The 21,760-nt window shown below is 37.6% G+C and overlaps 1 protein-coding gene across 3 annotated transcripts in view; it reads left to right on the forward strand.

Annotated features, from left to right (window-relative positions):
• The window catches only part of LMBR1 (limb development membrane protein 1), a 76,455-nt gene that overhangs the window by 28,938 nt on the left and 25,757 nt on the right, over positions 1–21,760 (forward strand). For all 3 annotated transcript variants that reach the window (XM_064445027.1, XM_064445026.1, XM_064445028.1), the window contains 2 exons: positions 19,277–19,403; positions 19,829–19,897. In XM_064445027.1, the coding sequence (XP_064301097.1) occupies positions 19,277–19,403; positions 19,829–19,897 (196 nt within the window). The remainder of the gene's footprint in view (positions 1–19,276; positions 19,404–19,828; positions 19,898–21,760) is intronic.

Here is a 21,760-nt window from a genome sequence, read left to right on the forward strand (position 1 = left end):
GACTCCAAGTATCTAGCCACAGCTAATGTATATCTTTTCTTCTGAAAAAGAAATGTTAACTGATTTTAATGGGATTTGTCTTCTGCAGTCCAGCCAAAACCAAGGATTCTCTTCATTAGAGCACCATGTATGGTACTGCTGCTGTGTCCTCTTGTAGACTTCTGTTGGCTGCAACAGACACTGTGTTAAAGTTGCACTTTACATAAAAGTTAAATAGTTACACTAACTTTTAAACTTATGATACTGGTTATCAATAAATACCATTCAAGATAAATAGGATCACCATTGCATGTTTACAGTTGGAAGCATTTGTAACTCCGGATGAGACAGCCATAATTTGTCTCCAGATGTCAGGAAAAAGACTACTGGTGCTTTAGAGTAGTTCTGCTTCTTCGTGACAGTAGATGAGATCAGATTTTAGTATCAAAACCCACCTATTGGGGGGAACAACACACCCAATTTTTGGGATGTTTTGTTACTTTAACTTCTGGATGTTTTTGGTATGTCCCAGAAGCCAAATGTAATTCCGAGTACGGGTACTCAAGGCCTTTGTCGAATGTCTGTTCTACCTGGCTGCTCTATTTAAAAGTATCCAAAATAGTTGCAAATATCCAAAATGTAGGCATATACAGAATTGTTTTACTAGCTTTGAGTGAGCCCTAAAGCTGTTGGTGAAGATGTAGGGATTGTAGTCCGTTTTTATATGAACATACCTTGTCTTTGGTTGCTTTTCTTAGAAAGTAAGTGACAAATGACACTTTTGGACTAAGCTGATAGTTAAAATTGAGTGTGCTGTTCTGTTCAAATTGTGATGCAGATAAATGATTCGGCTTGCAATCAATACTACATATATACAAATATACACACATATAAAAGAATTCTATCACATAATAGGGTGATTGGAATCTGGGAAAATTGAGCCTTAACTGAACTCAGGATTACATGTAAGCTGAAGTTTTAGAATCTGTAAAGGGTACTTCCCATCTTTACTTCCCTTAGATTTCAGCACATTGCTTGTCTCTTTTCAGAGAAGATTTTGAGACTATGAACACCTTGTAGAATTCTGGTACTTAAAAAAAATTATTTTGGTTTTGGTTATAGTCCTGCAAGTTAAAAAAAAAAAAAAGTCGTACTTTGTCATTCATCACATCAGACTAATGGGCCAGAGGGATAAAACATAATTCAAGCGCTATTACTGTTATCTGGCAAAATCAGATTTTGGTGATCTTAATTTAAAAGAACATTTCATACACTTGGCAAAACTTGCAGCATTTAAGAGAAGAGCGATCTACTGTGAACTTAGACATTCAGTAAGGAGGTTTGGCACAGGATATGTAATCTTTAATCTTTCAGCTGGGAGTTGGATACAAGGAGTGGGGAAAGCAGTTGATTCTTGAAATCCAGCTCAGCTCAAAACTTGGATAAAAAGACTGTTCCAGTGGATGCTTTTATGCAGGTCATCTTGAATTTGTCATAGAATTATCTTCATTATAATTGATAGGTCACTTAAGATCTAGGTGTGCACAGTCAATATATCTATTTGAAGGTGTTCATGTAAGAAATACTTGTTGGATTTTAGTAGAAGTTCTGAAAATTAATGATTAAAAGACGCTTAGTTCTGAAATCGAATGGATTTTTAGATTTTTAATGGATTTTTTTTGTTCAGCTTAAATTGCAACAGTAACGTTAGTCATTATCACGTATGGGTCAAACCCCCAAAGTTTTTAGCCTTCTGTTTGAGCGTTTATCATACATTATGCTTTAAAAGTTGTTTTTATCTATGCACTGCAATGTGAACTTCTTGCAAGCTATAATATTTCAGGTAGCTCATAGGTTACTATTACAAGCTTTGTGTAACTTCTCTTTCAGTGTTCTTGTAAGGAAGTATTGCCCCCTTAACTGTTTAAGTTTCATGAATCAGAATGGGTTTGATTAACTATCTTCCAATTTACTATGGCTTTTTTTCTTCATTGCTAGTATACTTTCTAAATGGCACATGGCCCCTCTTATAGACTCTTTTCGATTCCCCAGGGCAACAGTTAAAAACAACCAAGGACTTGCATATTGTGCAGAGGAGAGAAATACGGAAATTAGGTACTCACCATGGACGGATGCAGTGTTGTACTGAGAATCAAACTGATTCTCTGCCTAGTTTTTAATTAAAACCACTATTTTAATTCAAAAAGGGAATTTTGGGCCTAAGGGGGTTGACCATGCCCTTTTAAAGAGCTTAAGTGCTCTTCCTTGCTATAGTTTTATTTCCATTTAATGGCAGTTGCAGAATTCTGTTATCAGGAAAATAATTATAAATGCAGTATTGGAGGAGCATTATACATGTATGTGCATATGCATATGCATATCTTTGAGTATATATGTGTATATGTATCTACACACACATATATTTTCATGCACATGTGTGAATTAGGTTTTTCGAGTCTATTGAAGTAGTTGGAGATCATTGTGCTATATTACACCTTAGCCAGTGCTATTAAGTGAGCTATGGGAGTACCTGAAGTAACTTTAATCTCCTGCATTGGTATTAAAAACTCTTTCATATCTTTCTGTATTCTTCTTGTGTTCCTTTGTGGAGTCTTGTTTATTTATTATTTATTTCTTGTTTAGACACTTTCAGTTCTTTGTCACTGGCCTTCCCAAATTCTGTAGTACACTTACGAAACAAAGGTGTCAACCATGTTTCTTAGTGTCAGAGTTAACCTCATTCTTTATCATTCTCTCCAAAAAAAGGAAAATCGTGGTATTTGCAGTTGAACATCTGTAGTTCACAGTGCCTATGTTTCCTTGTGTGGTAACAGACTGCACAGAAATTACATGTGCACTGCTGTGTGAAGGAGGCAAGCGTTTCTGAGGAGATAATTGCTATACCTTTTCTTGACCTTTAAAATATGCTTTCTCTTGTTGTAACTTCAACTGAAATTTGTTTTTGTTTGAAGTTGACAAAGATAAAGATGTTTAGGAGTAATTTCCTTGTAAGAAAATACAAATAGTGCAATTTACCACTGTGAGAAACTGGAATAACTGGGTATTGCATAATCGCAAGTGTAGAGTTTTAAAAAGGCTTTATGAAGTATTTTACCTTAATACTGATCTTTGAACTTAAAGTCATGGCATGAAGTTTAACATGAGCGACAGCAACATCCTGACCAATTATCCAAATTATCCAGACATCCCAAAATGTTCAGAACACAACACACAGAGTCTGTGGATTAAGAGGTTAATTCCTGGAACATCAAAAGAAGTGCATGATAATAAAAACAAATAGTACAAAAATTTGAGGTAACTTCCTTGCTTAATTAATTAGGTAGACCAGGTGGAAGCGAAGAGGCCAGAGCTGGTGCTCAGAATGTCTATAAAGCCGAGCAACATGACAGCACAATGGAGGAGGAACAAAGATTTTTTTAATATACTTCTATCCTGTGTCACAGTTTGAAATTGTCCTGGTTTATGTCCCTTTTGGCAAACTTACATAAAAGTGACCCTGTACTGTATTTTATGACCAGATGACTTTTTTTCCCAGTGGCTAATTTGTATCAGACCCCCATCTTAAGGAGACACAGAAATGAGTAGGAAGTCCAAGCCGGTTTGTCTCAGTGAGCTTTCATTGCATGCTTTCATTATTTTTGCTCGTTTTTGCCACTGATCATCCATAAATTGTTGGAAATGAGTGATTAAGGAAGTGCTGCTTAGTGTTAGTGGCACATGCACATTCTTGGTATGTTTTTTGTGGGTGAGAGGAAATCGCGTACTGCACAAACAAAAAGGAAAACTCCTGCTGAGAACCTTTCAAGGGAATTTAACTTGCATAATGTTTTGATCTTGGTGTTTATTACAGAAAATAAGAGTAATATTTCACCAGCTATTGTTATGTGTCAGCTAGTCTCTCCATCTGCTTGCCTTTCCTTGATACCTCTTCCTGAATTCTCATTCAGTTTATTTTAATAAAAACACCACTTAAAAATGTAGCAGTTTATTCATATGCTTAAGGCAGGTGAGATGGGCCAGCGTTCCGAACAGCTTATTGCGTAGTGCTTGCTACTGTATAAAGATTTGGCTGTCATGACTGCAAAGTCCTGCCTGTGTTAGCAGTTGCAGCTTAGCCCACGCAAGTGAAAAGTGGTGTGGTTTCTGCTGTTAAAGGCAGATTTCTTCCCTTCCCCTCTCTCATTGGAGCATGGCTTTTAAAATTGTGCTTTGTAAATGAAATTACTTACTTGGGGAGGGAGTGAAAAGTTGAAGCTTTTACAAAAATAGTTACTAGCATTTTTTGCAACTGCCTTCTTTTGCTGTAAAGGTAAGTTGCTGTTAACTTGCTGAGCAGCCACAGTGCGTACATCTTCCATCACCTCAATATTTGAGTTGATGTGATATACTCTATATTTGTCAATAGCAATGACTTTCCTAGTCACGTTACTACATAGTAAGACTGAACTAAGCTCAAGTTTCTAATGTGCTGCGTTGCAGTCCGTTGTATTTTCAAACTCTAGGTAACTAAACATAGTAATAAACACATGAAAATTAAAGCTGCAGCTTCTTCCTCTCTTGGTGGATATGGAATTTCTAACTTCTGTATTTTTGCATGTAGAAAAGCTGTACTCCCCAGTCTTGCTGTGTACTAACAGAACTCTGGTGCAATTATAGGCATAGAGCACTGTAAAATGCATTTCCAATATGTGATGAAGCCAATGTAGGGAGTATGTTGACAGTTAATTTTGAAGTATTTACTTTTAGAAAAGCTTCCTAATCTCAAGCAGTATTCCATGGAAAGCAATTGTTCCTATAACACAAAATACTGGGGAAAGTGGCTTGGAAATTCTTTCTGATCTAAGATTATCTCTAATTAAAGCCAGTCAATTTCCTAAATTTGCCTTGATTTTTCTGTAGAAGTGATTTGGAGAGTGCAAGAGTCTTCAGCCTTGTTTGGAAACAGCACTTGACTTTGTTTTGTGCCTGCATGTACTTCCGACGGCAGTACCCACGGGCCACTGTGTGTAAGGGCTCACCAAATAGTCCTGATGTAGCCTGTAAACAGGGCATGTTTATTTGGCATTTAAGCTCATGTTTTGTCTATAAAATCATTCAGCATGAACTGAGACTTTAGTGCTCTGATCTCCATGAAATGTTTACTAGTATGCAACTGAATTACTGTGCATTATATTACAACTCATTTACTCATTCCATTAGTAATACCAGAGACAAAAGTTGTTTAATCAGTCACATCAGAGGCAGCTGTTTGGTTTTGTATTTTGGACATAAGCTAACATCTTAATCCGACTTCATATCTGAACTTCTTTAAACTGGAGTCACTTTAAATGACACCACTTAAAATTCATTACCGTGTTTAGAAGTAGATCTTGATTATTCTGGGATTCTGATTTGGCAAGTAGCTTGATCAGGGTTGTTCCTCCTCTCTATTAAAATAAAAGCATACAAACCCATAACATAATCTGCAAGGTGGGTAGTTAAAGGACTACCTTTAATGGTAAGTCTTGCATTGAGAATGGTACGTATCTTGACCCTTCATATGCTTCCTGCTGCCGCTGAAGTATCAGAAGTGGCATGTACAAAGCTAAATGCAGAGAGTGTTCATAATTTGTGGTGTAGGGGAGAGGCACATCTAATACTAAATTTGAGAAGAGCTTATAAAATGGCAGGAAATGGAAGATGAGAAGGTTTAGCATACTTGTTAGCATGTCACATTGACAAGTGCCTATCCTAAACTCTGAAAACATGTTAAAATTATAGCTTTATACTACCAGGCCCTTTATTTGCAGTTCTGCAGAGGGGAAAAAAAATTCTTACCCTTACAGCTGTATTTCAACAAACTAGTCTGAAAAGAGTTATGTGAGCTATACGGCCTGCTGTTGAGGACCTGTGATTGGAATATGTAACTGTGCTGGAAACTAGTATGAGATGAAAATACTTTTGACTGTAAAAGTATTGCAGGGATGTCTGTTTTTCTGTCCTTTCACAATGACTGTAAAACAAGTTAATTGACAGTAAGAACATGGAAATTACTACAAGTAGGTAAAAAAGAGGCTGGGAATGTTGGTTGTATTAATGCCTGTATTATGAAGCCTAGACTTCAGCATGCATAACTTTTTTTCTTTCTGGTGTCTGTATTTAGACATTTAGGAACAAAGCCTGTGCAGGACAGGTGAATAACACCCATGTATTCTTCAGCTTAGGGCCGCGTCACGTTTCAGTGAGACCAAGACAGAAAGATATTCAAGAATCAGTGGCTAGGAAAGAGAAACTTGTGACTGAGGAATAATGGCTTAATGTGAATTTGTGTTCAAAATCAAAAACATCTTATAAGGTTTTATAAGACCTCTTGCTTAAGTCAGTTGGGGACATTACATATAAAATCTGTCCTTTCTGTTTTACCATAAGGAGATCTATGGTTTGTTGAACACATGTAGCAGTTCTGTACCTGGGGACAGCTGAGGGGGAAATAAGTGGATGTCGGTTGTTGCACACATTGGATCAAGATGTGATGAGATGTGATCTGTGCTCCGTTTCATTGAAGTAGTTAAATGTCAGTTGGTTGCTTCCATAAATTAGAATGTACTTCTGTTAAAGAGGCCTTAGTAAAAGTTACAAAAAAATTATAGGCTAACAGGAGATAAGCTAATGGTATAGTTTATTCGGCATAGCTTTTCTACACTACCTGCCTCGCTGCGACTTCATTAGCTCAGCAATGATTCAGGCTTTCTGCAGTAGTTTATGGGGTTGGGATTATAATTACTTTTTTTTAGCAACTCTTTAATGTAGATAGAAAAGCAAAATGTGTCAGTGTTCTTCAACATTATCATGTATTTGACCCATGGGAATTAGTAGAGTAACAAGATGAAACAAAAATTGTTGGTAATACTGGGGTAAAAATACTGTGCAAAGAAAATCCCAAACATGCTTAGTGTTATTTCAAAATGTGGTTTTTGACCATTACTTCTCTTGCATACTGTGAGAAACTGTATTAGATGACTGATGCATTAGGAGTAGGTAGAGTCATCTGTAAAACTAATTAGTTTTAGAAGCTAGCACTAGAACATTAGTTATTCCACCTCATCTGAGCCAGGAATGAAATGCATTGCTGAACTTTTGTGCTTTCCCCACTCCTACGTCGTTCTGAAGTTGTACGTTCCTGCTGTATTAGCATGGTTATGTTTTGTGGAATTTCCATAGTTCTTTGCTAAAAGCTTTAACATGTAGCTGGAAGCCTGCAAATGGAATAAGATGTGAATATTCTTCTCTGCTGCTCACAGTGAATAAATGGAGTGGGTTTTTTGTCACAGTTTTTATTTGTTTATAGGATAACTTAGAGTTCTGCATGAGTAAAAACAGGCATGCTAAATACTTCTACTACTTGCAGAGTGTACAGATGGTACAGCTACCAGTAGTAAGGTTGAATCTTTGTTTAGCATTGATGTAAACTGAAGCACTGTGTTCTAAAATACTTTTTTTTCTAAGATACTTCTTTTTGGTAGGCAGAAATTACTAGTTCTCAAATCTTGTTTGGAGCATTCTTAATGCCCTCTGTAGACCCTTCTGTTTGTGGTAGATGATAGCTGTATATCTAAAACCCCTGAGCTGCATTTCTTAATTTTTATTATTGTCAATTTATAATAAAATTCATGTAACTATTTAATTTCAACTAGAAAATTTTGCCATCCTTTAGGATGGAAGTAAGTATTCACACATGCAGCATCCCTAAAATGGCTGTGGTTCAGGGGATCTACAAGCCCCTTTCTAAGTGAATGGAAAAAGGCAGGTGCCTCTAAGAATTTGGCATGTCTGAGAGGCTTCAGGAAAGCAATGCAAATGCCTTTCCCTCTCAGTATTTGGGTTTCTTTTATTAAATGGTAAGAAATATTAAAATGATGTACTGCTGTTTTTATGAGCATCGTAATTTGTTTTATAAAAATGGGTGTTTTATGCATGAGGAATGTTTTAAGATTTGAATATTTTCGCATTAGTCTTTTTTCATTTGAGTCATGATTGACATCAAATAGTGACCTTTTGGGACAAGCAAAAACGTTGTATCTATTTTAAGTCTCTTTATGCACTTTTATTACTTTATATTAAAAAAAAAAACCAAAAACAACTTTACAGATTTAATAGGAATGTCGTTTTAATTCACAGGAAAATTGCCATATAATTTTATATTGATAGTGGCAAGTTTTAATATAAATTTATTAATCATAGAAAGGCGTGAAACAATTTTCTAATAGGCTTCATTTTGTTAAATCGGGCTTTACTAGGTAAACACCGCTCCTGATTCCCTCTCTAAAAAGTGTCTTAATAATACTGATAACCAGAAATATGATATTTAGACCTTTAGTCTATAATACTTAGAGCAATCCTTAACGTGGAATACTATATTAAGAATTACTTATTCTGAATTGGCAATGTAAGGAAGGAATTAATGCATCTGTAATGAGGATTTGTAAGGTGGCCAACTGCTTCATTTTACAAAGGAGGGGAGGAAGGAAGACCAATGCGTGTATCTCCCATCTCTGGCCATTTGTTCTTTTTTCTTATTTTTTTTCTTCTTTTTCTTTTTTTTTCTCTTTTTTCTTTTTTGGTGTAGCTTTTTGCAGGACTTCCCAGCATATTAAAAGCAACTTCCAGCGGTTTGGTGCTTTGGCCAATTCCTAGAAGTGTGCTTTCTTCCTGATCTTATTCACCCTTGCAGGGGTTTAGTAACAGGCATTGACATAAAAAACAAAATTCAGGTTTCTCTTTATTTTAAAACTTTAATAGTGACCCGTGTGTTTCTACGTGTCACTTGCTTTTGGAAACTGTCTTCATGGTTTCTTTCTGCCAGAAACACAATCACAAATTCCACATCTTTATACTTATGCATTACTTATCTTGATCCTCTGCCAAGCTACAAAGAAGTTGGAAAATATCTATTTATCTTCCTATCAGTCCAGTCTAGCAGGAAAGATTCTTTCTGATCCAAAAGTAAATGATTGGAGGGAGACTCATAGTGTTGGAAATCCCACAGCTCCCATGTTGTTGTTGCAGGTGGCTTTGGAAAGCCTGGGAAACTTGGTAGGTGGAGGGAGTGGAGCATCTAAGAGCTAATTAGCGAGGGCTGGGCTGGCGGATGGAACAACAGCAGAAACTTGAGGGAAAGGAGTAGCATTGGGACAGTCATCATTTTGCTATGTGAATCCTTTCATTTCTCACTTCTCCCCAAAAGGTTTGGGTTGTATGCTTTTGCTATAGTGACAAGAGATCTGCATCTGTCTTTTTTTTTTTTTTCCAATAGTTTCCTTCTGCAAAGGAGGGGAGGGCAGGCGACAGCAGGGTAGTAGCATACACCTGACAGCTGTAGGCTGTAATTATTTTATTCCAGCTAGTGTTTGCATTTTCTCTGTCTACCTTTTCCTCATTTTAAGAAATACTTACATCTTCTGTTAGAAAATTTGGAGGGAATGTCTTCCTAATATAACATTTCTGTGTTAAATATGCAAGAAAGATACCTAGATGTGAAAGTGCCAGGTGTATCCTCTTTCCTTAAGTAGTTTGAATCCATGTCTTTGAAACAATGCCTTAGCTGCTAGGCAGTAAATGAATCTCACATTATCATTCTCACTGGAGTCCATCTTGTATTGGATAATTAAATAGATCCCAGGAAAAAAGTGAGAAAGAACATATTGTTATCCCAGTCGTGAGGATGCAAGTCTGCAAGGAGTTCATCTTGGTTCTTCGGTTATTTCAGAGAGTTACTTGCATGCAATGATGTCAACAGGAAAGTCTGATAGGGACCCCAAAATATACTTTAACGCTGTGGTTTGGATGCTCTGCTGGGACACTGGAGAAGAGGGCCTAAGTTTTCTTTGGCAGAGGAGTCACTCCAGTAGGTGTACTGCATCCTGGATAAATGTCCTCTTCACCAGTCTACTAAATAAAAACATCTTTTTTTGACCTCTAGTTGAGTGATTTTGGTCCTTCCTTTCCAGCTTGGCAGGCATAGCTCTAATGCTTATTGGTACATGTCTTTAGCCAGTACCCAAAGAATTCATCATGGTTTTTTCCATCAAGTTCCTTTAATTTTGTTTTTTTTTCTCTCTCCAGATCTTCGTTTTTGTTTTGAAATGTTTGGATTTTTGTTACTTATACTATGTAACTATTAAATTCTACACAGTTAAAGGATTTCATCTGCCTCCTCTTGCTCCACTGACAGAATGGTAACCACCGTGAAATCATTTGGAAAAAGATACTTACACAAAAATCAGCTGAAAGTTGGGAATGTTTTGTGACTTTGAATTTTTAAGACTTGTATTGTGTGGAAAATAATTAAACTTTAAAATACACTCGTCGTGTTGTGATGAAAAGTGTTCATTTTAGTCATAACCCCACAGGCTGGTAAGATCCTGTGAGATAAGAGGTGGTATGGGAGAAGACACAGTCAGCACTAGTTACAGTCTGAAGCCTTTGTTTCTTGCACAGACAAGGAGACTTTTTTCCCTGATTGCTTGAATCTGATGCATGAATATATTACTTCTCGATTAAAGTTTTTTAGCTCCCTCTGTGACGGTTCTGAGTCACTCACTGGCTTCTATGTTTTTAAAATGAACTGAGTTTTCCTAAAACTACAGCTTCCATTTTTGACCCAGTAATTTGTGGTAGTCTCCAAAGGTAATGACCCCTTGACTAAATATCAGTGTGCTAATTGTAGTATCTGTTTCCATGTTACCTGATGAAAAACGGGTCTCCTTTGCTTATTAAAAAATTGTTTCTGCACTGCCTTGAATAGGTCAGAACAAAGATAGCTCAATGTATGGTTTCTAGAATGCTTGAAGCTGATCTCTTCACAAATGGACACAAATTGAGAAAGAGGGGGTGTCACGTGCTAAAAATGTAACTGTTGTTAATCTGTAGCATCCCCAACCTCATACCTGCCGTAATTCTTGATCTTTTTTTAGTGCCTCCATTTATTTTCTGCAGACGTTAGCATGCGTGTTTGTTGTAGTCAGCCTCTCACTGAACAAATATTAAGGTTACTAAGTCTCCTTTTTGTCGCATGAAAACAATGGGCTTCATGTGTACTTTAAATGTGCCGTGATTGCAGAAGTGTTTCCCAGGCTTTCCCCATGGGTCAGGGCATGGTGTAAAAAGTAATGTTTACCTACCTTGCAAGAGGTCAAGATGTCCAAGCAGAACTGTGTTCAGATATTCAGCACTATAGAAACTTTGTTAGGACTCCTTGGTTTTGTGTGTAATGTTGTAATTTTCACTTCATTGATAACAGGTTTTTTTTATTATTTTTTTTCTGCACAACTTGCAACCAAATTAAAAAGTAGAATTAACCAGAATTAACAAAAGCCATAGCATGTTGCACACTGGTGATGCAGTTCCAAAAATGTCCATCTTAGAGGAGTTAATAATGCGTTCATCAAAATCACTATAGCCAGGTAACGTTCCAGCAAAGAAATGCTTTTTCTTGAGGTAGGGGTGGGGCTGTAGTTCTTTGGTTTTACTGGGAGTTTTGGCCCTTACAAACAAAGAAGAAAATATGTTGCAAGTTTTTCTACTCCTTCGTCACTGTTAAAACAGAAGAACTCTTGGTAAATATTATCCGTACATGTATGTTGAAATCCTGATAGCATTAGAAAGCATTAAAAATTATGCTTAAATTGCTGGAAAATAATATTTGTGTTCCTAAACACAACTGGCAGAGGAAAAATTAGCAAAGAATGGCTTGATTGCTTTCATTTGTGTAATCATTCTTTCCCAAAAGGTAACAAACTGAGTTTCTGGCACAAGGTTGTGTCACTGCTTGGAAGGATAACTGTGTCCAATGCGTTTCCTGGATATATGGTGTGTGCTTTACCTTAGCTTTGCAAGAACAGCAGTTGTCAGATTTTCTTTTAAGCCTTTCCAGATTTTGCATGTGACTGTTAACGGAGAAAGGAGCAGTCAGCGGGTTTCTTGCCTGTGCACTGTCCTTGTGAGTCATGTAGTCAGAAAAGATCCCTGTGCTAACTGCTAGTTATGCAAGGCACCTGAAATGTTGTGGACATCCAGTGTGCAGAGCAAGGGCTTCACTTCTTACCTATGCTAGCTTAAGGGCAGAGCATTTTGTGTTATGTTTGTATCACTCAAAATAGTTACAGATTTTCAAATAGGGGAAGAAACCCCAACACTTCTTACTGTCTCCATTATGAAGAAACATACCTTTTCCTTGTTGAAAAGCTGAAAGAAACTATCACCAGAAGTGTTCTCTTATAAAGTAAAAACCAGCCTCCAGGTGTTATGTGTGAACACACACATAGTGGGAAAAGTCTTAATGCGCTACAGTTGGTGTAATAGTCATCCTGCTTAACACGAGTGTACTGGGGAGGAGAAATGGTGTCCTTATAATTATACTTTCTGACTTCCTTGCATGATGTCTGTCATCCCTTCAGGACTGTTGTGGCTGTTTGTACTTCACTGGGCTTTTCAGCTGAAGAATTACCTTTGCTTTGGCCATGTGCTGTGTTTTAATATGTTTTGGATATTATTTGGATTTGGATTTATCATCCAGGACAACTTACCTGTGTTAATCATAATTGGAAGGAAACATGGTAAGACTTGGATGATGCCCTCCAGAGCAACAACTAAAAAAAATTGTCAGAACACTTCTAGAATAATTAAAACCTTTCTTGCTAAAATTAGGCTTTTCTGGAAACATGAACCCTTGCGCCTGCTGCTCCAGGCAGTGTAAGTAGCTCAGGATTAAACAATATAAAAACTTCTTCTGAATGTCTCAGCAATAAAATTTTAAAGTAGAAGTCAGTCGGATATCTCCAAGGCTGGACAAACTACAAGATCCTTATAATGTATATGTAGGGCAGCTTTTATTTGTAGGCATGCCTTGAGAGCTTCAAATGCTCCTTTTGTTCATTTTTTTTTGGGGGGTGGGGTGGGGTTCCCCCTCATTAGTGTACAGAGAAGATGACAGATATTACTAGGCTTCTGCCAAGTTCTAGGCTGCTGGAATCGATGTGTTAAACATCTTTCCTTTACAAAAAATTCATTTGGTTATAGCTCATGTTAAAGAAATAGGTGGATCTTGAAAATGTACTGTGAGTAAAAATGTAGGTGAGCTGTTGAGTCTAAACTGGGAAACTTCGCAGCTTAAAAAAAGAAAGGGGGGGTTAGAGGGTATAATCTGCCAGTCTTTCTTCCCAATTTTCTTGATAAACAGTTTAATTGTAATTTCTATCAGATTATAGTAATTAGCTTCCAAAAGTTTTTGTTGACCATATTTTTATTCATCCTTCACAAGAGACCACTTCTATGTGTCAAGTTGGCCTCTATAATGCCAAGTTTCTGCTTCCCTGACAATAGGGAACATGCAGGTAGTGCACTTTCAGCAGTCTTCTCCCTTAGGGATAATCTGAAACTCACTTGAGGAGATTGCAAGCTGTTGGATGTGTTTTGTTTTCCTGTTTAGCAGTTACCAAAGATCATCTTACGTGCTAGTAGTGCTGGAAGCAATGACAGTTGATGTTTTGTTCTAGATACCTTCACAGAAAAAGACTTTAGAATTGGGCTACTAAAACTAAAATCGCTGTCCAGCAGAAGTGCATCTTCCTTCAAATTGTGGTTCATGTTTCCTGAAGGATGGCCCTGAGTCCGTCCCAGGAACAACATTGCCCTCATTTTTGGACCTGTGGAGAAATTTATGTATGAATTGAAGACCAAAGATCAGGTGGTGGTTCTTCACAACACTTCTACCTTTCTTCTAGCTCATGTCATTGCTGTCCCTTTCCCTTTTGCTCTGTTTTACTTCTATTTCATCTCTGTCCTTAAGTGTTTTATAGCCTTCCCTCTTCTCTGCATATCCCTGGGGAGCAGGAGCAACACCAATACCTACAAAAGTGAGGATGCTTTCTGAGCTCCTTCTCTGTTTATGTCATGCTTGGTTTTCTTTTGAGATTTTTGGGGAGTGTCTGAAGAAGTAACCATGGTCTGCATTGCTACATCCGTTTCCTTTGAAGGCTATATGTCTTAGTTACAGATTCAGATTTGTCTAATCTTCCTGACTGGCAAATAATTTTCCTAATTCCAAGCTTTATTCTAGATAAGTGTTGTTTTTTTAATGGAATATATATTTTTTCTAGGTCCTCCTACTTCCCTTACATCTTTTCCACTCCTTTCTCCTTGTCCACACAAATGTAAGCTGAATTCACAGCAGTATTCTTAATGTATAGCAGTGAAAGTATGAAAACCCACCACCTTAACATGTATTTTCATTCCCCATTTACTTTTACAACTTCAAGCTTAATTACATTTTATGTAGCTTATGATTTTCTTTTTTGATATCTGGTATTTGTAGCACTGTAAAAAGATTTGAAAATATTGGTGTGTGGCATTTTATTTTTTGTTACCTTTCCAACTTAACCAGCATCCCAGCATTAATTGACCAAGAGAAAGTAAGGGATTTGACCTCCTTAAAATGGACATGCTAATAGAAGTACTGCAGGGGCCAGCTTGTCTTCCTGAAAATAAAGCAAGTGTATTGCCTGAGCTCACTCTTCGAGTTTAGAATTGTCTTATCACCATATTTAAAAACAACACAATTTAGCCTGAGGTGGAGGGGAACATTTCAAATTATTTCTAAAGGCTGTGGTTGTGTCCATCTCATAAGTGTAGAGCATGGGAGTGTTTTCTTAAGGCTGTGCAGTTAATGCTGTACTGAAATCTGAGTTTGATATTTTAATTGATAGAGATGTCAAGGTTGTTCTCCTTATCCCCCCCTTTAATAAGCTGTATAGACATAATGTGTTTCAGTCTGCATCTTATGCTTGAATTCTTTAAATACTAAAACATAGGATAGATGCAAACCAGTCTTTTTTTTTCCTCATTGTGTCAATATTCTGGAGGTATCCTTCTGGTGCTTTACTGTGCAATCCATGCTTGGTTTGGAGATAAATCCCTCCTCCTCCCTTAAAACAGGTTAAACTGCAAGTGGAATTAAAATAATTCATAAGAGAGTGAATTAATTGCGGTATACGCATTTTATTTGTGGTGGATACCTTAAGAATGAAGTAGTATTTATGTTACCAAATGCAGGTTTGAAAGTTGATCTAGAACAACTTTCTGGAAAACCTCGTACAAGCTGGTTGGTTGTATAGTGCTTACTTTTTTTGCTCTTACCTGTCAGAACTGTTAGGAAAAGGCTAGATGAAGATTTGGACAACTTAATTTTCCTTTTTGAATACAACATGGAAAGCTAAAAACGCCAAGTGTGTTCCCATTCGTCTTTCTTATAGCCAGTTTAGTTTCCATAGGAACGTTAAGCAGTGATCGTAGGAGCTCCTGAGGCAGTTTCTCCTGATTGAACAATCAAGCTAGAAAGCTCCGATGCAAAAGATGACCATTCCCCCACTTCTTCCCTTACCTGCCCCTGTGTGCATTCATACATATGCGTGTGCACACACACTTGCCGGGCAGGCCCCTCCTTAATTTGTGTGGTAAAGGTTTCCTTTGTTTTCAGCTGCACACTGATGGCGAGGAGTCAAAGAATTCTCCAGTTGATTCCAATGCAGTCACTTTTTTGACACTAAGATTTAATGCTGTATGACTATTTTTCCTTGCTTAAAATGCTAATTTGAAGTAGTCCTGTGTACCTACACTGGACTGTTTTCTCATATTGTACTCATTGTTAGTCCTGTGCTCAAGACAGACATGATGGTGTAGACTGAACATGAACAATAAATGTACTCTTACAAGCTGATTTGGTATCTCCAGTTTTAGATAGGTTTGCTGCTTTTGAAGGTGGCAGACTCTAATGCACTTTTTCACACACAAAAAAAATGTGAGGACTAAATGGATTCAAAAAGTGCAACAAGTATTATGTGAAATAAAAGTGGCAGTATCTTCTGTGCCGTGAAGATATGCCATGACATTTGGTTCATCTGAGAAATCTAAGTAATATAATGGGGCTGTGGGAGAGAGGTGAAATGACTCAAAGAAGAAATGTTAAGTCAAACCCAAAATGTCAGTGAAGAGGTTTTTTGCTCAGAAAAAAATTTCAGTGTTGAATTTCAAGGTTTATTTACATAGTTTTGCTTTCATTGAAACAAAATGAAGTGTTGCTTGAATTCACCTGTTTTTTCCTCTCTGTTCTCAAAGTCAGGAGTATAGATTTTTGTCCAGCTCTTAAATTAGTGATGTTACTAATGATAATGTTCAAGCTTTCAATTTTTCACCTGAACAAACAAAATTACCTTCAGCAAAAATAAGTAGTAGTAAGGGTGTCTAAGGCTCACTTGTCACTTTTGGTTGGTGTGTGGTTTTTTTTTTTGCTGTGAGGGTGCCTGAGCACAGGCATGGGTTGCCCAGGCAGGCTGTGGAACCTCTGTCCCTGGAGGTGAGGTACTCGACAGCCGCCTGGACAGAGTCCTGGGCAACCAGCTCTAGGTGGCCCTGCTTGAGGCGGCAGGTTGGGCTGGGTGACCTCCAGAAGTCGCTGCCAACCTCAGCCATTTTGTGGTTCTCCAGAAATTTTCTGTGTGTGGGCATCGGGGGAAATTCTGCACCTTTCATTCCTTACAAATAGCAGCTATTTGACAGGTACACTAATGTATGTAAGTATGAACTAATGTGCCTGGAACATTAATGTTTTAATAGGGCACATTCTGATGGATGCCTAATTGAGATTAAGTATATATATTTTAACAATCTCAATTTTTTTCTTTTTAAATCCTGGACTGTTACCAGGTACTTATTAGTGCCTATGACAGAATGTTTCTATCTAGTCACTTCACTGGAGTTCTTCAAAATATTACTATTTTACTATTTTTAAATGACCATCAGTGTGTGTGAATCCTATTGCGTGTGTGTGTGTGCTGTGTAATATAAAAATTGTTCTGCCCTTGGAGTGAACTGTCAGTCCTGCTTTTCAATACATACACGAGACTGCAGTATTGTTGGTGTGTCACATAGGTGCAGGGATAGGAGTAACTAGTGAGAACAGGAGGAGATGGATTGTGTTTTCTGAGAATCAAAGATTATTCAAAATAGCCTGGAAATGAAAAAGGCTCATTAGGCAGCTGTTTTTTTCTGGAGTTTGTGCCAATGGTACTTGTGGCCAAAAGCAGTGGTTACCTCTGAGTATTTGCTGTGGTCATCTTTCTTTTGGTGTTATTTGTATTGTCCTAATTCTACCTGTCTTCAGAGAACACTTGCAGTAAATATGAAAAAATGTTATGCATGTTGACTGTCTCCATCACAGTGTATTTCTTGTTTATCTGTTTTGACAATTGTGCTGTTCCATCCAAGGGAGGAGGATTTGGTGTTTGGGTCACCATGTAAAGTGAAATATTTTCTAGGTTTGTCAGAAGAATCTGTTCCTGAAGAACTCGGAGTCATAGAGGCTGAGATTTGTGCATGTATTTCATAGTAGGGAAGTAAGGAATCCACTTACTGTGGCTAAAGCTTTCAGAAGCCCAGAAGGTAGTTTTATATTTACCTCTGCCTAGGAAAGGAAAGGAGTCTTCAAGGTTTTTGGAAAGCTTGAAGCAGATCTCTGTGCATGCGTCCTTGAATATTTTGGGGTTTTTTCCTAGTCCTGTGACTTTCCTCTGTTGTAAAGTGAAGGCTCTATATCAGTGCTCAGTTCTTAGACTGTATTCTGTTTCCTGGTAACTTATTGCTCAATTTCAAAACTTTACTATTAAATGCATGGTTATTTAATCTTCAGATACACTTATTTGGCTAAGATGCTCACCTTCAGAATAACTCATGGAGGACTGAAAGCTAGTTTCTGAGCACTACAGAACCAACATTTTAATAACTTTTAACAACCTCAAAGCCACTTCTATTATACACAAAATACATCCTAGGAGTAAATCCATATCCTATCCATACTACCTGTAATTTGAAATTGGGTGTTTTGAGATCCTTTATGGACTTGGACTTAATCTGCTCACTTAAGCCTGAAGGGGAATTTCACGAAAGTCTCTTTGTCTGGTTTTTCGTTCTTGCTGCCATAGCTGTTCTGCAGAGGACCGATGGCGGAGAGGAATTGGTGTGCTAGAGGAGGTCGCTGCTCATGGTTGGGGTGCCTGAGCTCCTCATTCATGGTTGGATGCAGTGGTTATGTAGGGAGCATAATTTTCAGGGTAAATGTCATGTAAAGGTTGCCCTCTTGTGCTAAGCAGTGAGGGAGGAGGCGATAAAAGTAGACAAACGATAAAGTAAAACTTTCTGCTTTTAACTATAAAGTAGATTTTTCAGTGGAATATGCCCAAGTTGGGGTGAACCTGTGTGAGAAACAAGAGATTGGGTTTGCTTGTGGAGATGTATACTGGCCAATGAACAAAAATAGAAGTAAAGTTGTTACGTGAACTGCAATCTGATGGTCCCTTAACGGCAAGGATGTCTGAAGAAAGTGTCCCAATAGCTCTATTGCTTGAAATTAGTAAAATTGGTGTTAAAAACACTGGTTAAAAAAAACCAAATATGATTGTGTATTATTTGGTATATTTACATTTGGAAATCTAACACTCCACTATTAGAGCGTTGTTACATTTTTAGACCCAAGCAAATGCTGTGATATAAGCTGCTAGACCTGTGATTTGTGTGTGTGGTGTAAGCGAGACGTATGCGTTCCCTTCAGCTGGAGCACGCGAAGGTGGGAGGCGATGGATGCGGCTGCAGCAGCGTGTGGGCAGACTGAGGGCGAGCAGTACTCCAACCGTACGCTTGAGGGCTCTGAAGACTGTGAGGAATGGTGCAGAAGCAGTTGCAGTTGAAGAATGTATTTTAACTAAATTGGTGCATTGTACCTGCGCAGGGTTTAATGGTTGCTGGGCCATTTGGCTATTTGCCATAATTGGCTTTCCATTCCCTTGATTGGAATCATAGATAAAAATTTGCTAATCCACTTTCTTTGCTGAAAGTATTAGAAAAGTAATCCATCTTTTAAAAACGCTCGAACAAAATCATATGGTATAAAGAATACTTTATGGAATGATGAGATTAATGAGAACTGTAAGGCATACACAATTTAAACGTTTTTCTATGGTTTTAAGGGGAAAAATGCAATCTGGACACTATAAAGCCATAAGTACTTCCTTTTTTATGCACTGCCTTTTAAATGTGCATTACATGTTACGCTTTTGTCTACATGATAAAATGTGAGTATATATTTAGGAAGAAGGAACTGCTATTTATTTGTATTTTTCTTACCTTTGAAAATACCTGATTCAAAGTTCTTACTGTGTTCTTTCCTCCCTCCCCCCTCTTCTGCCCACAGGGCATCAGAGCACGGATTTTGGAAACCCTTGTAATGCTTATTCTTCTTGCACTGCTTATCCTTGGAATCGTATGGGTGGCTTCAGCACTCATAGACAATGATGCTGCCAGTATGGAGTCTTTGTATGGTATGGAATTTAAAAAAACACCACGCTAGTTTCATTTTAATTATAGAAATGCATGTTTTCAATTAAAAGTATTTCTAGTAAATGCTATTTGAGTATTGCACAGGTTGTGAAGAAGCTGTATTAATTTAGTCAATGCTATATTTTCCTGTTAAACCAGTTTTTAGCGTGCTGAGAAGTTCTGTGCTCATGTGGACACAACGTATGTTAAAAACAAGTGACTTAAGTGATAAAAGCTGAAGATATATTTCCCCCTAAAGTACTTGGGGATTTAGTTGCCTGCAGGATTATTAACTGACTAATTCTTAGTTTATACGTGAAAATACAATTGCTCAGTGCCAAATGCTTAAGAAGTTAGTTCAGTTGTGTTTGTGACATAAGTGGCCTATTTAGCACAGCTAAGGCTGTGCTCAATATTTTCTTTACAGACCTCTGGGAATTCTACCTCCCGTATTTATATTCCTGTATATCACTGATGGGATGCTTGTTACTTCTGTGTAAGTATTCTCCTGATTATTCAAAAAGATGAATGATTTTATGTATTTTTGATTTTTAGAGATTAAAGGAAACTGTTTTTCATTGAGATTCTGAAAGTTGAGTGTGAAAACAAGTTTTTGGCTTTTTTCCCATTCTTAAGTCTAAATTTAGATGTAAATTTGTTAGGTTTGGGTTCTTAAGTTTGTGAACAAATGCTGCCTCACACCTCGAGGTTTTGAGGAACTTCACACCTCACCCAAAATCAATTGTTAACATTTTGAAGCAGGGATTTGAAAAATAGGGGCTCCATTCTGCAAAGAGAAGCACAATTTTTAAACTAAATGTCTGCAGGAGGTCAGTAGTATGGAGAGAAAGTTATTTTGGAACACTGAGTTTGTCCTATATTGAGTAGATCATCCTACTTCCTTTTTTTAAATTGCAAATCTTCCTGTATAGACAGAAGTTGGAACACAATGTAATGAGCTTTCACAGTCACAAAGCTGGTATCTGGCCATTCTGGAGGTCAGTTATACGATTGCATATAAAAGAACTGCAGTAAAAAACCAACCTTACACCAACTGGTCCTAGCCAGAATTCAATCATCCATGTTCAGAGGAATAAGAAAGATGATGGAAGGCTCCAAATCCCACTTATTGGCGGGGCAGGACTGAATTTATAGCTTCTCAAAAATTGCTGAGAGGGGGACAGAACATCTCCCTTCCTAGATTACCGTGGTTTCACCTGTTCTTCTGGCTTTATAGGTTTACACCTAACACTTGTAGGGCTGTCATGGTTGAGAAAGGGTGGGGAGTGATGGTTTGAAACTTCCTTAAAAGTAAGCAGATCTGCCTCTGAAGGGTGTTGCTCATAGAGACCTCCGTGAGTCTCCTTGGGTTCTCTGTATGGGGAGATTCTTAAATCCACATTAATGGAGGGAGAGGAAAAGATTTTTTTTAAAAAGTGTTTCTGAATGTCTCATGTGGCTGAGGAGTGTGATTCAGAACAGTTGCTGAGTGTTTTAATGGGGAAACTGGCTTGCAAACTTCCAACATCTGTCTTGTATGTTTTTTTCAGCAGAGGTAAAAACACAGCATGTGTTCTGGAGCTATTGTATACCAGTTCACTGAAATAATTGGAATTAAACGTCAATTTTTGGAAGAGTTACTTGTAATTTATACAAGCAAATCACTGGAGTTAAAGGCCCTCCAGGCTGTTATATCTGCATAGCTGAAAGGGCAGCATACAGCAGTGGGAAAGGGGTGGATGCTGGGGTAAAGCTTCATTAGATCTTCAGGGAGCTTAATTGCTGAAGCAGTGTATGAGTAAGGCTTATTGCAGTGGTGGTTTGGAGCATCGCATTCTCTCTCCTTTCTCCTTTTCCTGCAGCCTTTATCTGTAGTAAAGGAAGACTAGCTTAAGTTACCCTTTTTGAATACTCTTGTATTTTTCCTGTAATACATAGTAGTCGTAGTGAAACACTAGCTAATAAAAGTAAATTTAATCCTCACTATAAAATCTTGTTTCCCCTATTTTGACAACACTGTGGTATTATAATGGAAACTGTAAGTGTATACCCTCATCCATGCTGTTAAAAATTCCTCCCATCTCCTACACGCTTCAGAATTCGAAGGCTGTTCTCCTTAAACCATTGATTTTTTTTTTACAGATAATTTTCTATTACCATGGTTTGAGCCTTTCTCTCAACAAACCTGTATGCATCATACCTGGGAACTATCACAGGCTATAACCAAAAAGGGCCAATTGTTATTTCATAGAAAAGTAGCTTAAAATCTGGTAGCTGAGCCTACTGTCAACTGAAGTTGCGGTATAACTTTCAGAGCAAAGCAGCTCCTGACTTTACAGATACTCCTGTGGTAATAGAT

The sequence above is a fragment of the Phalacrocorax carbo genome, chromosome 2 (genome assembly GCF_963921805.1).
Source record: "Phalacrocorax carbo chromosome 2, bPhaCar2.1, whole genome shotgun sequence".
NCBI classification, from domain to species: Eukaryota; Metazoa; Chordata; class Aves; order Suliformes; family Phalacrocoracidae; genus Phalacrocorax; species Phalacrocorax carbo.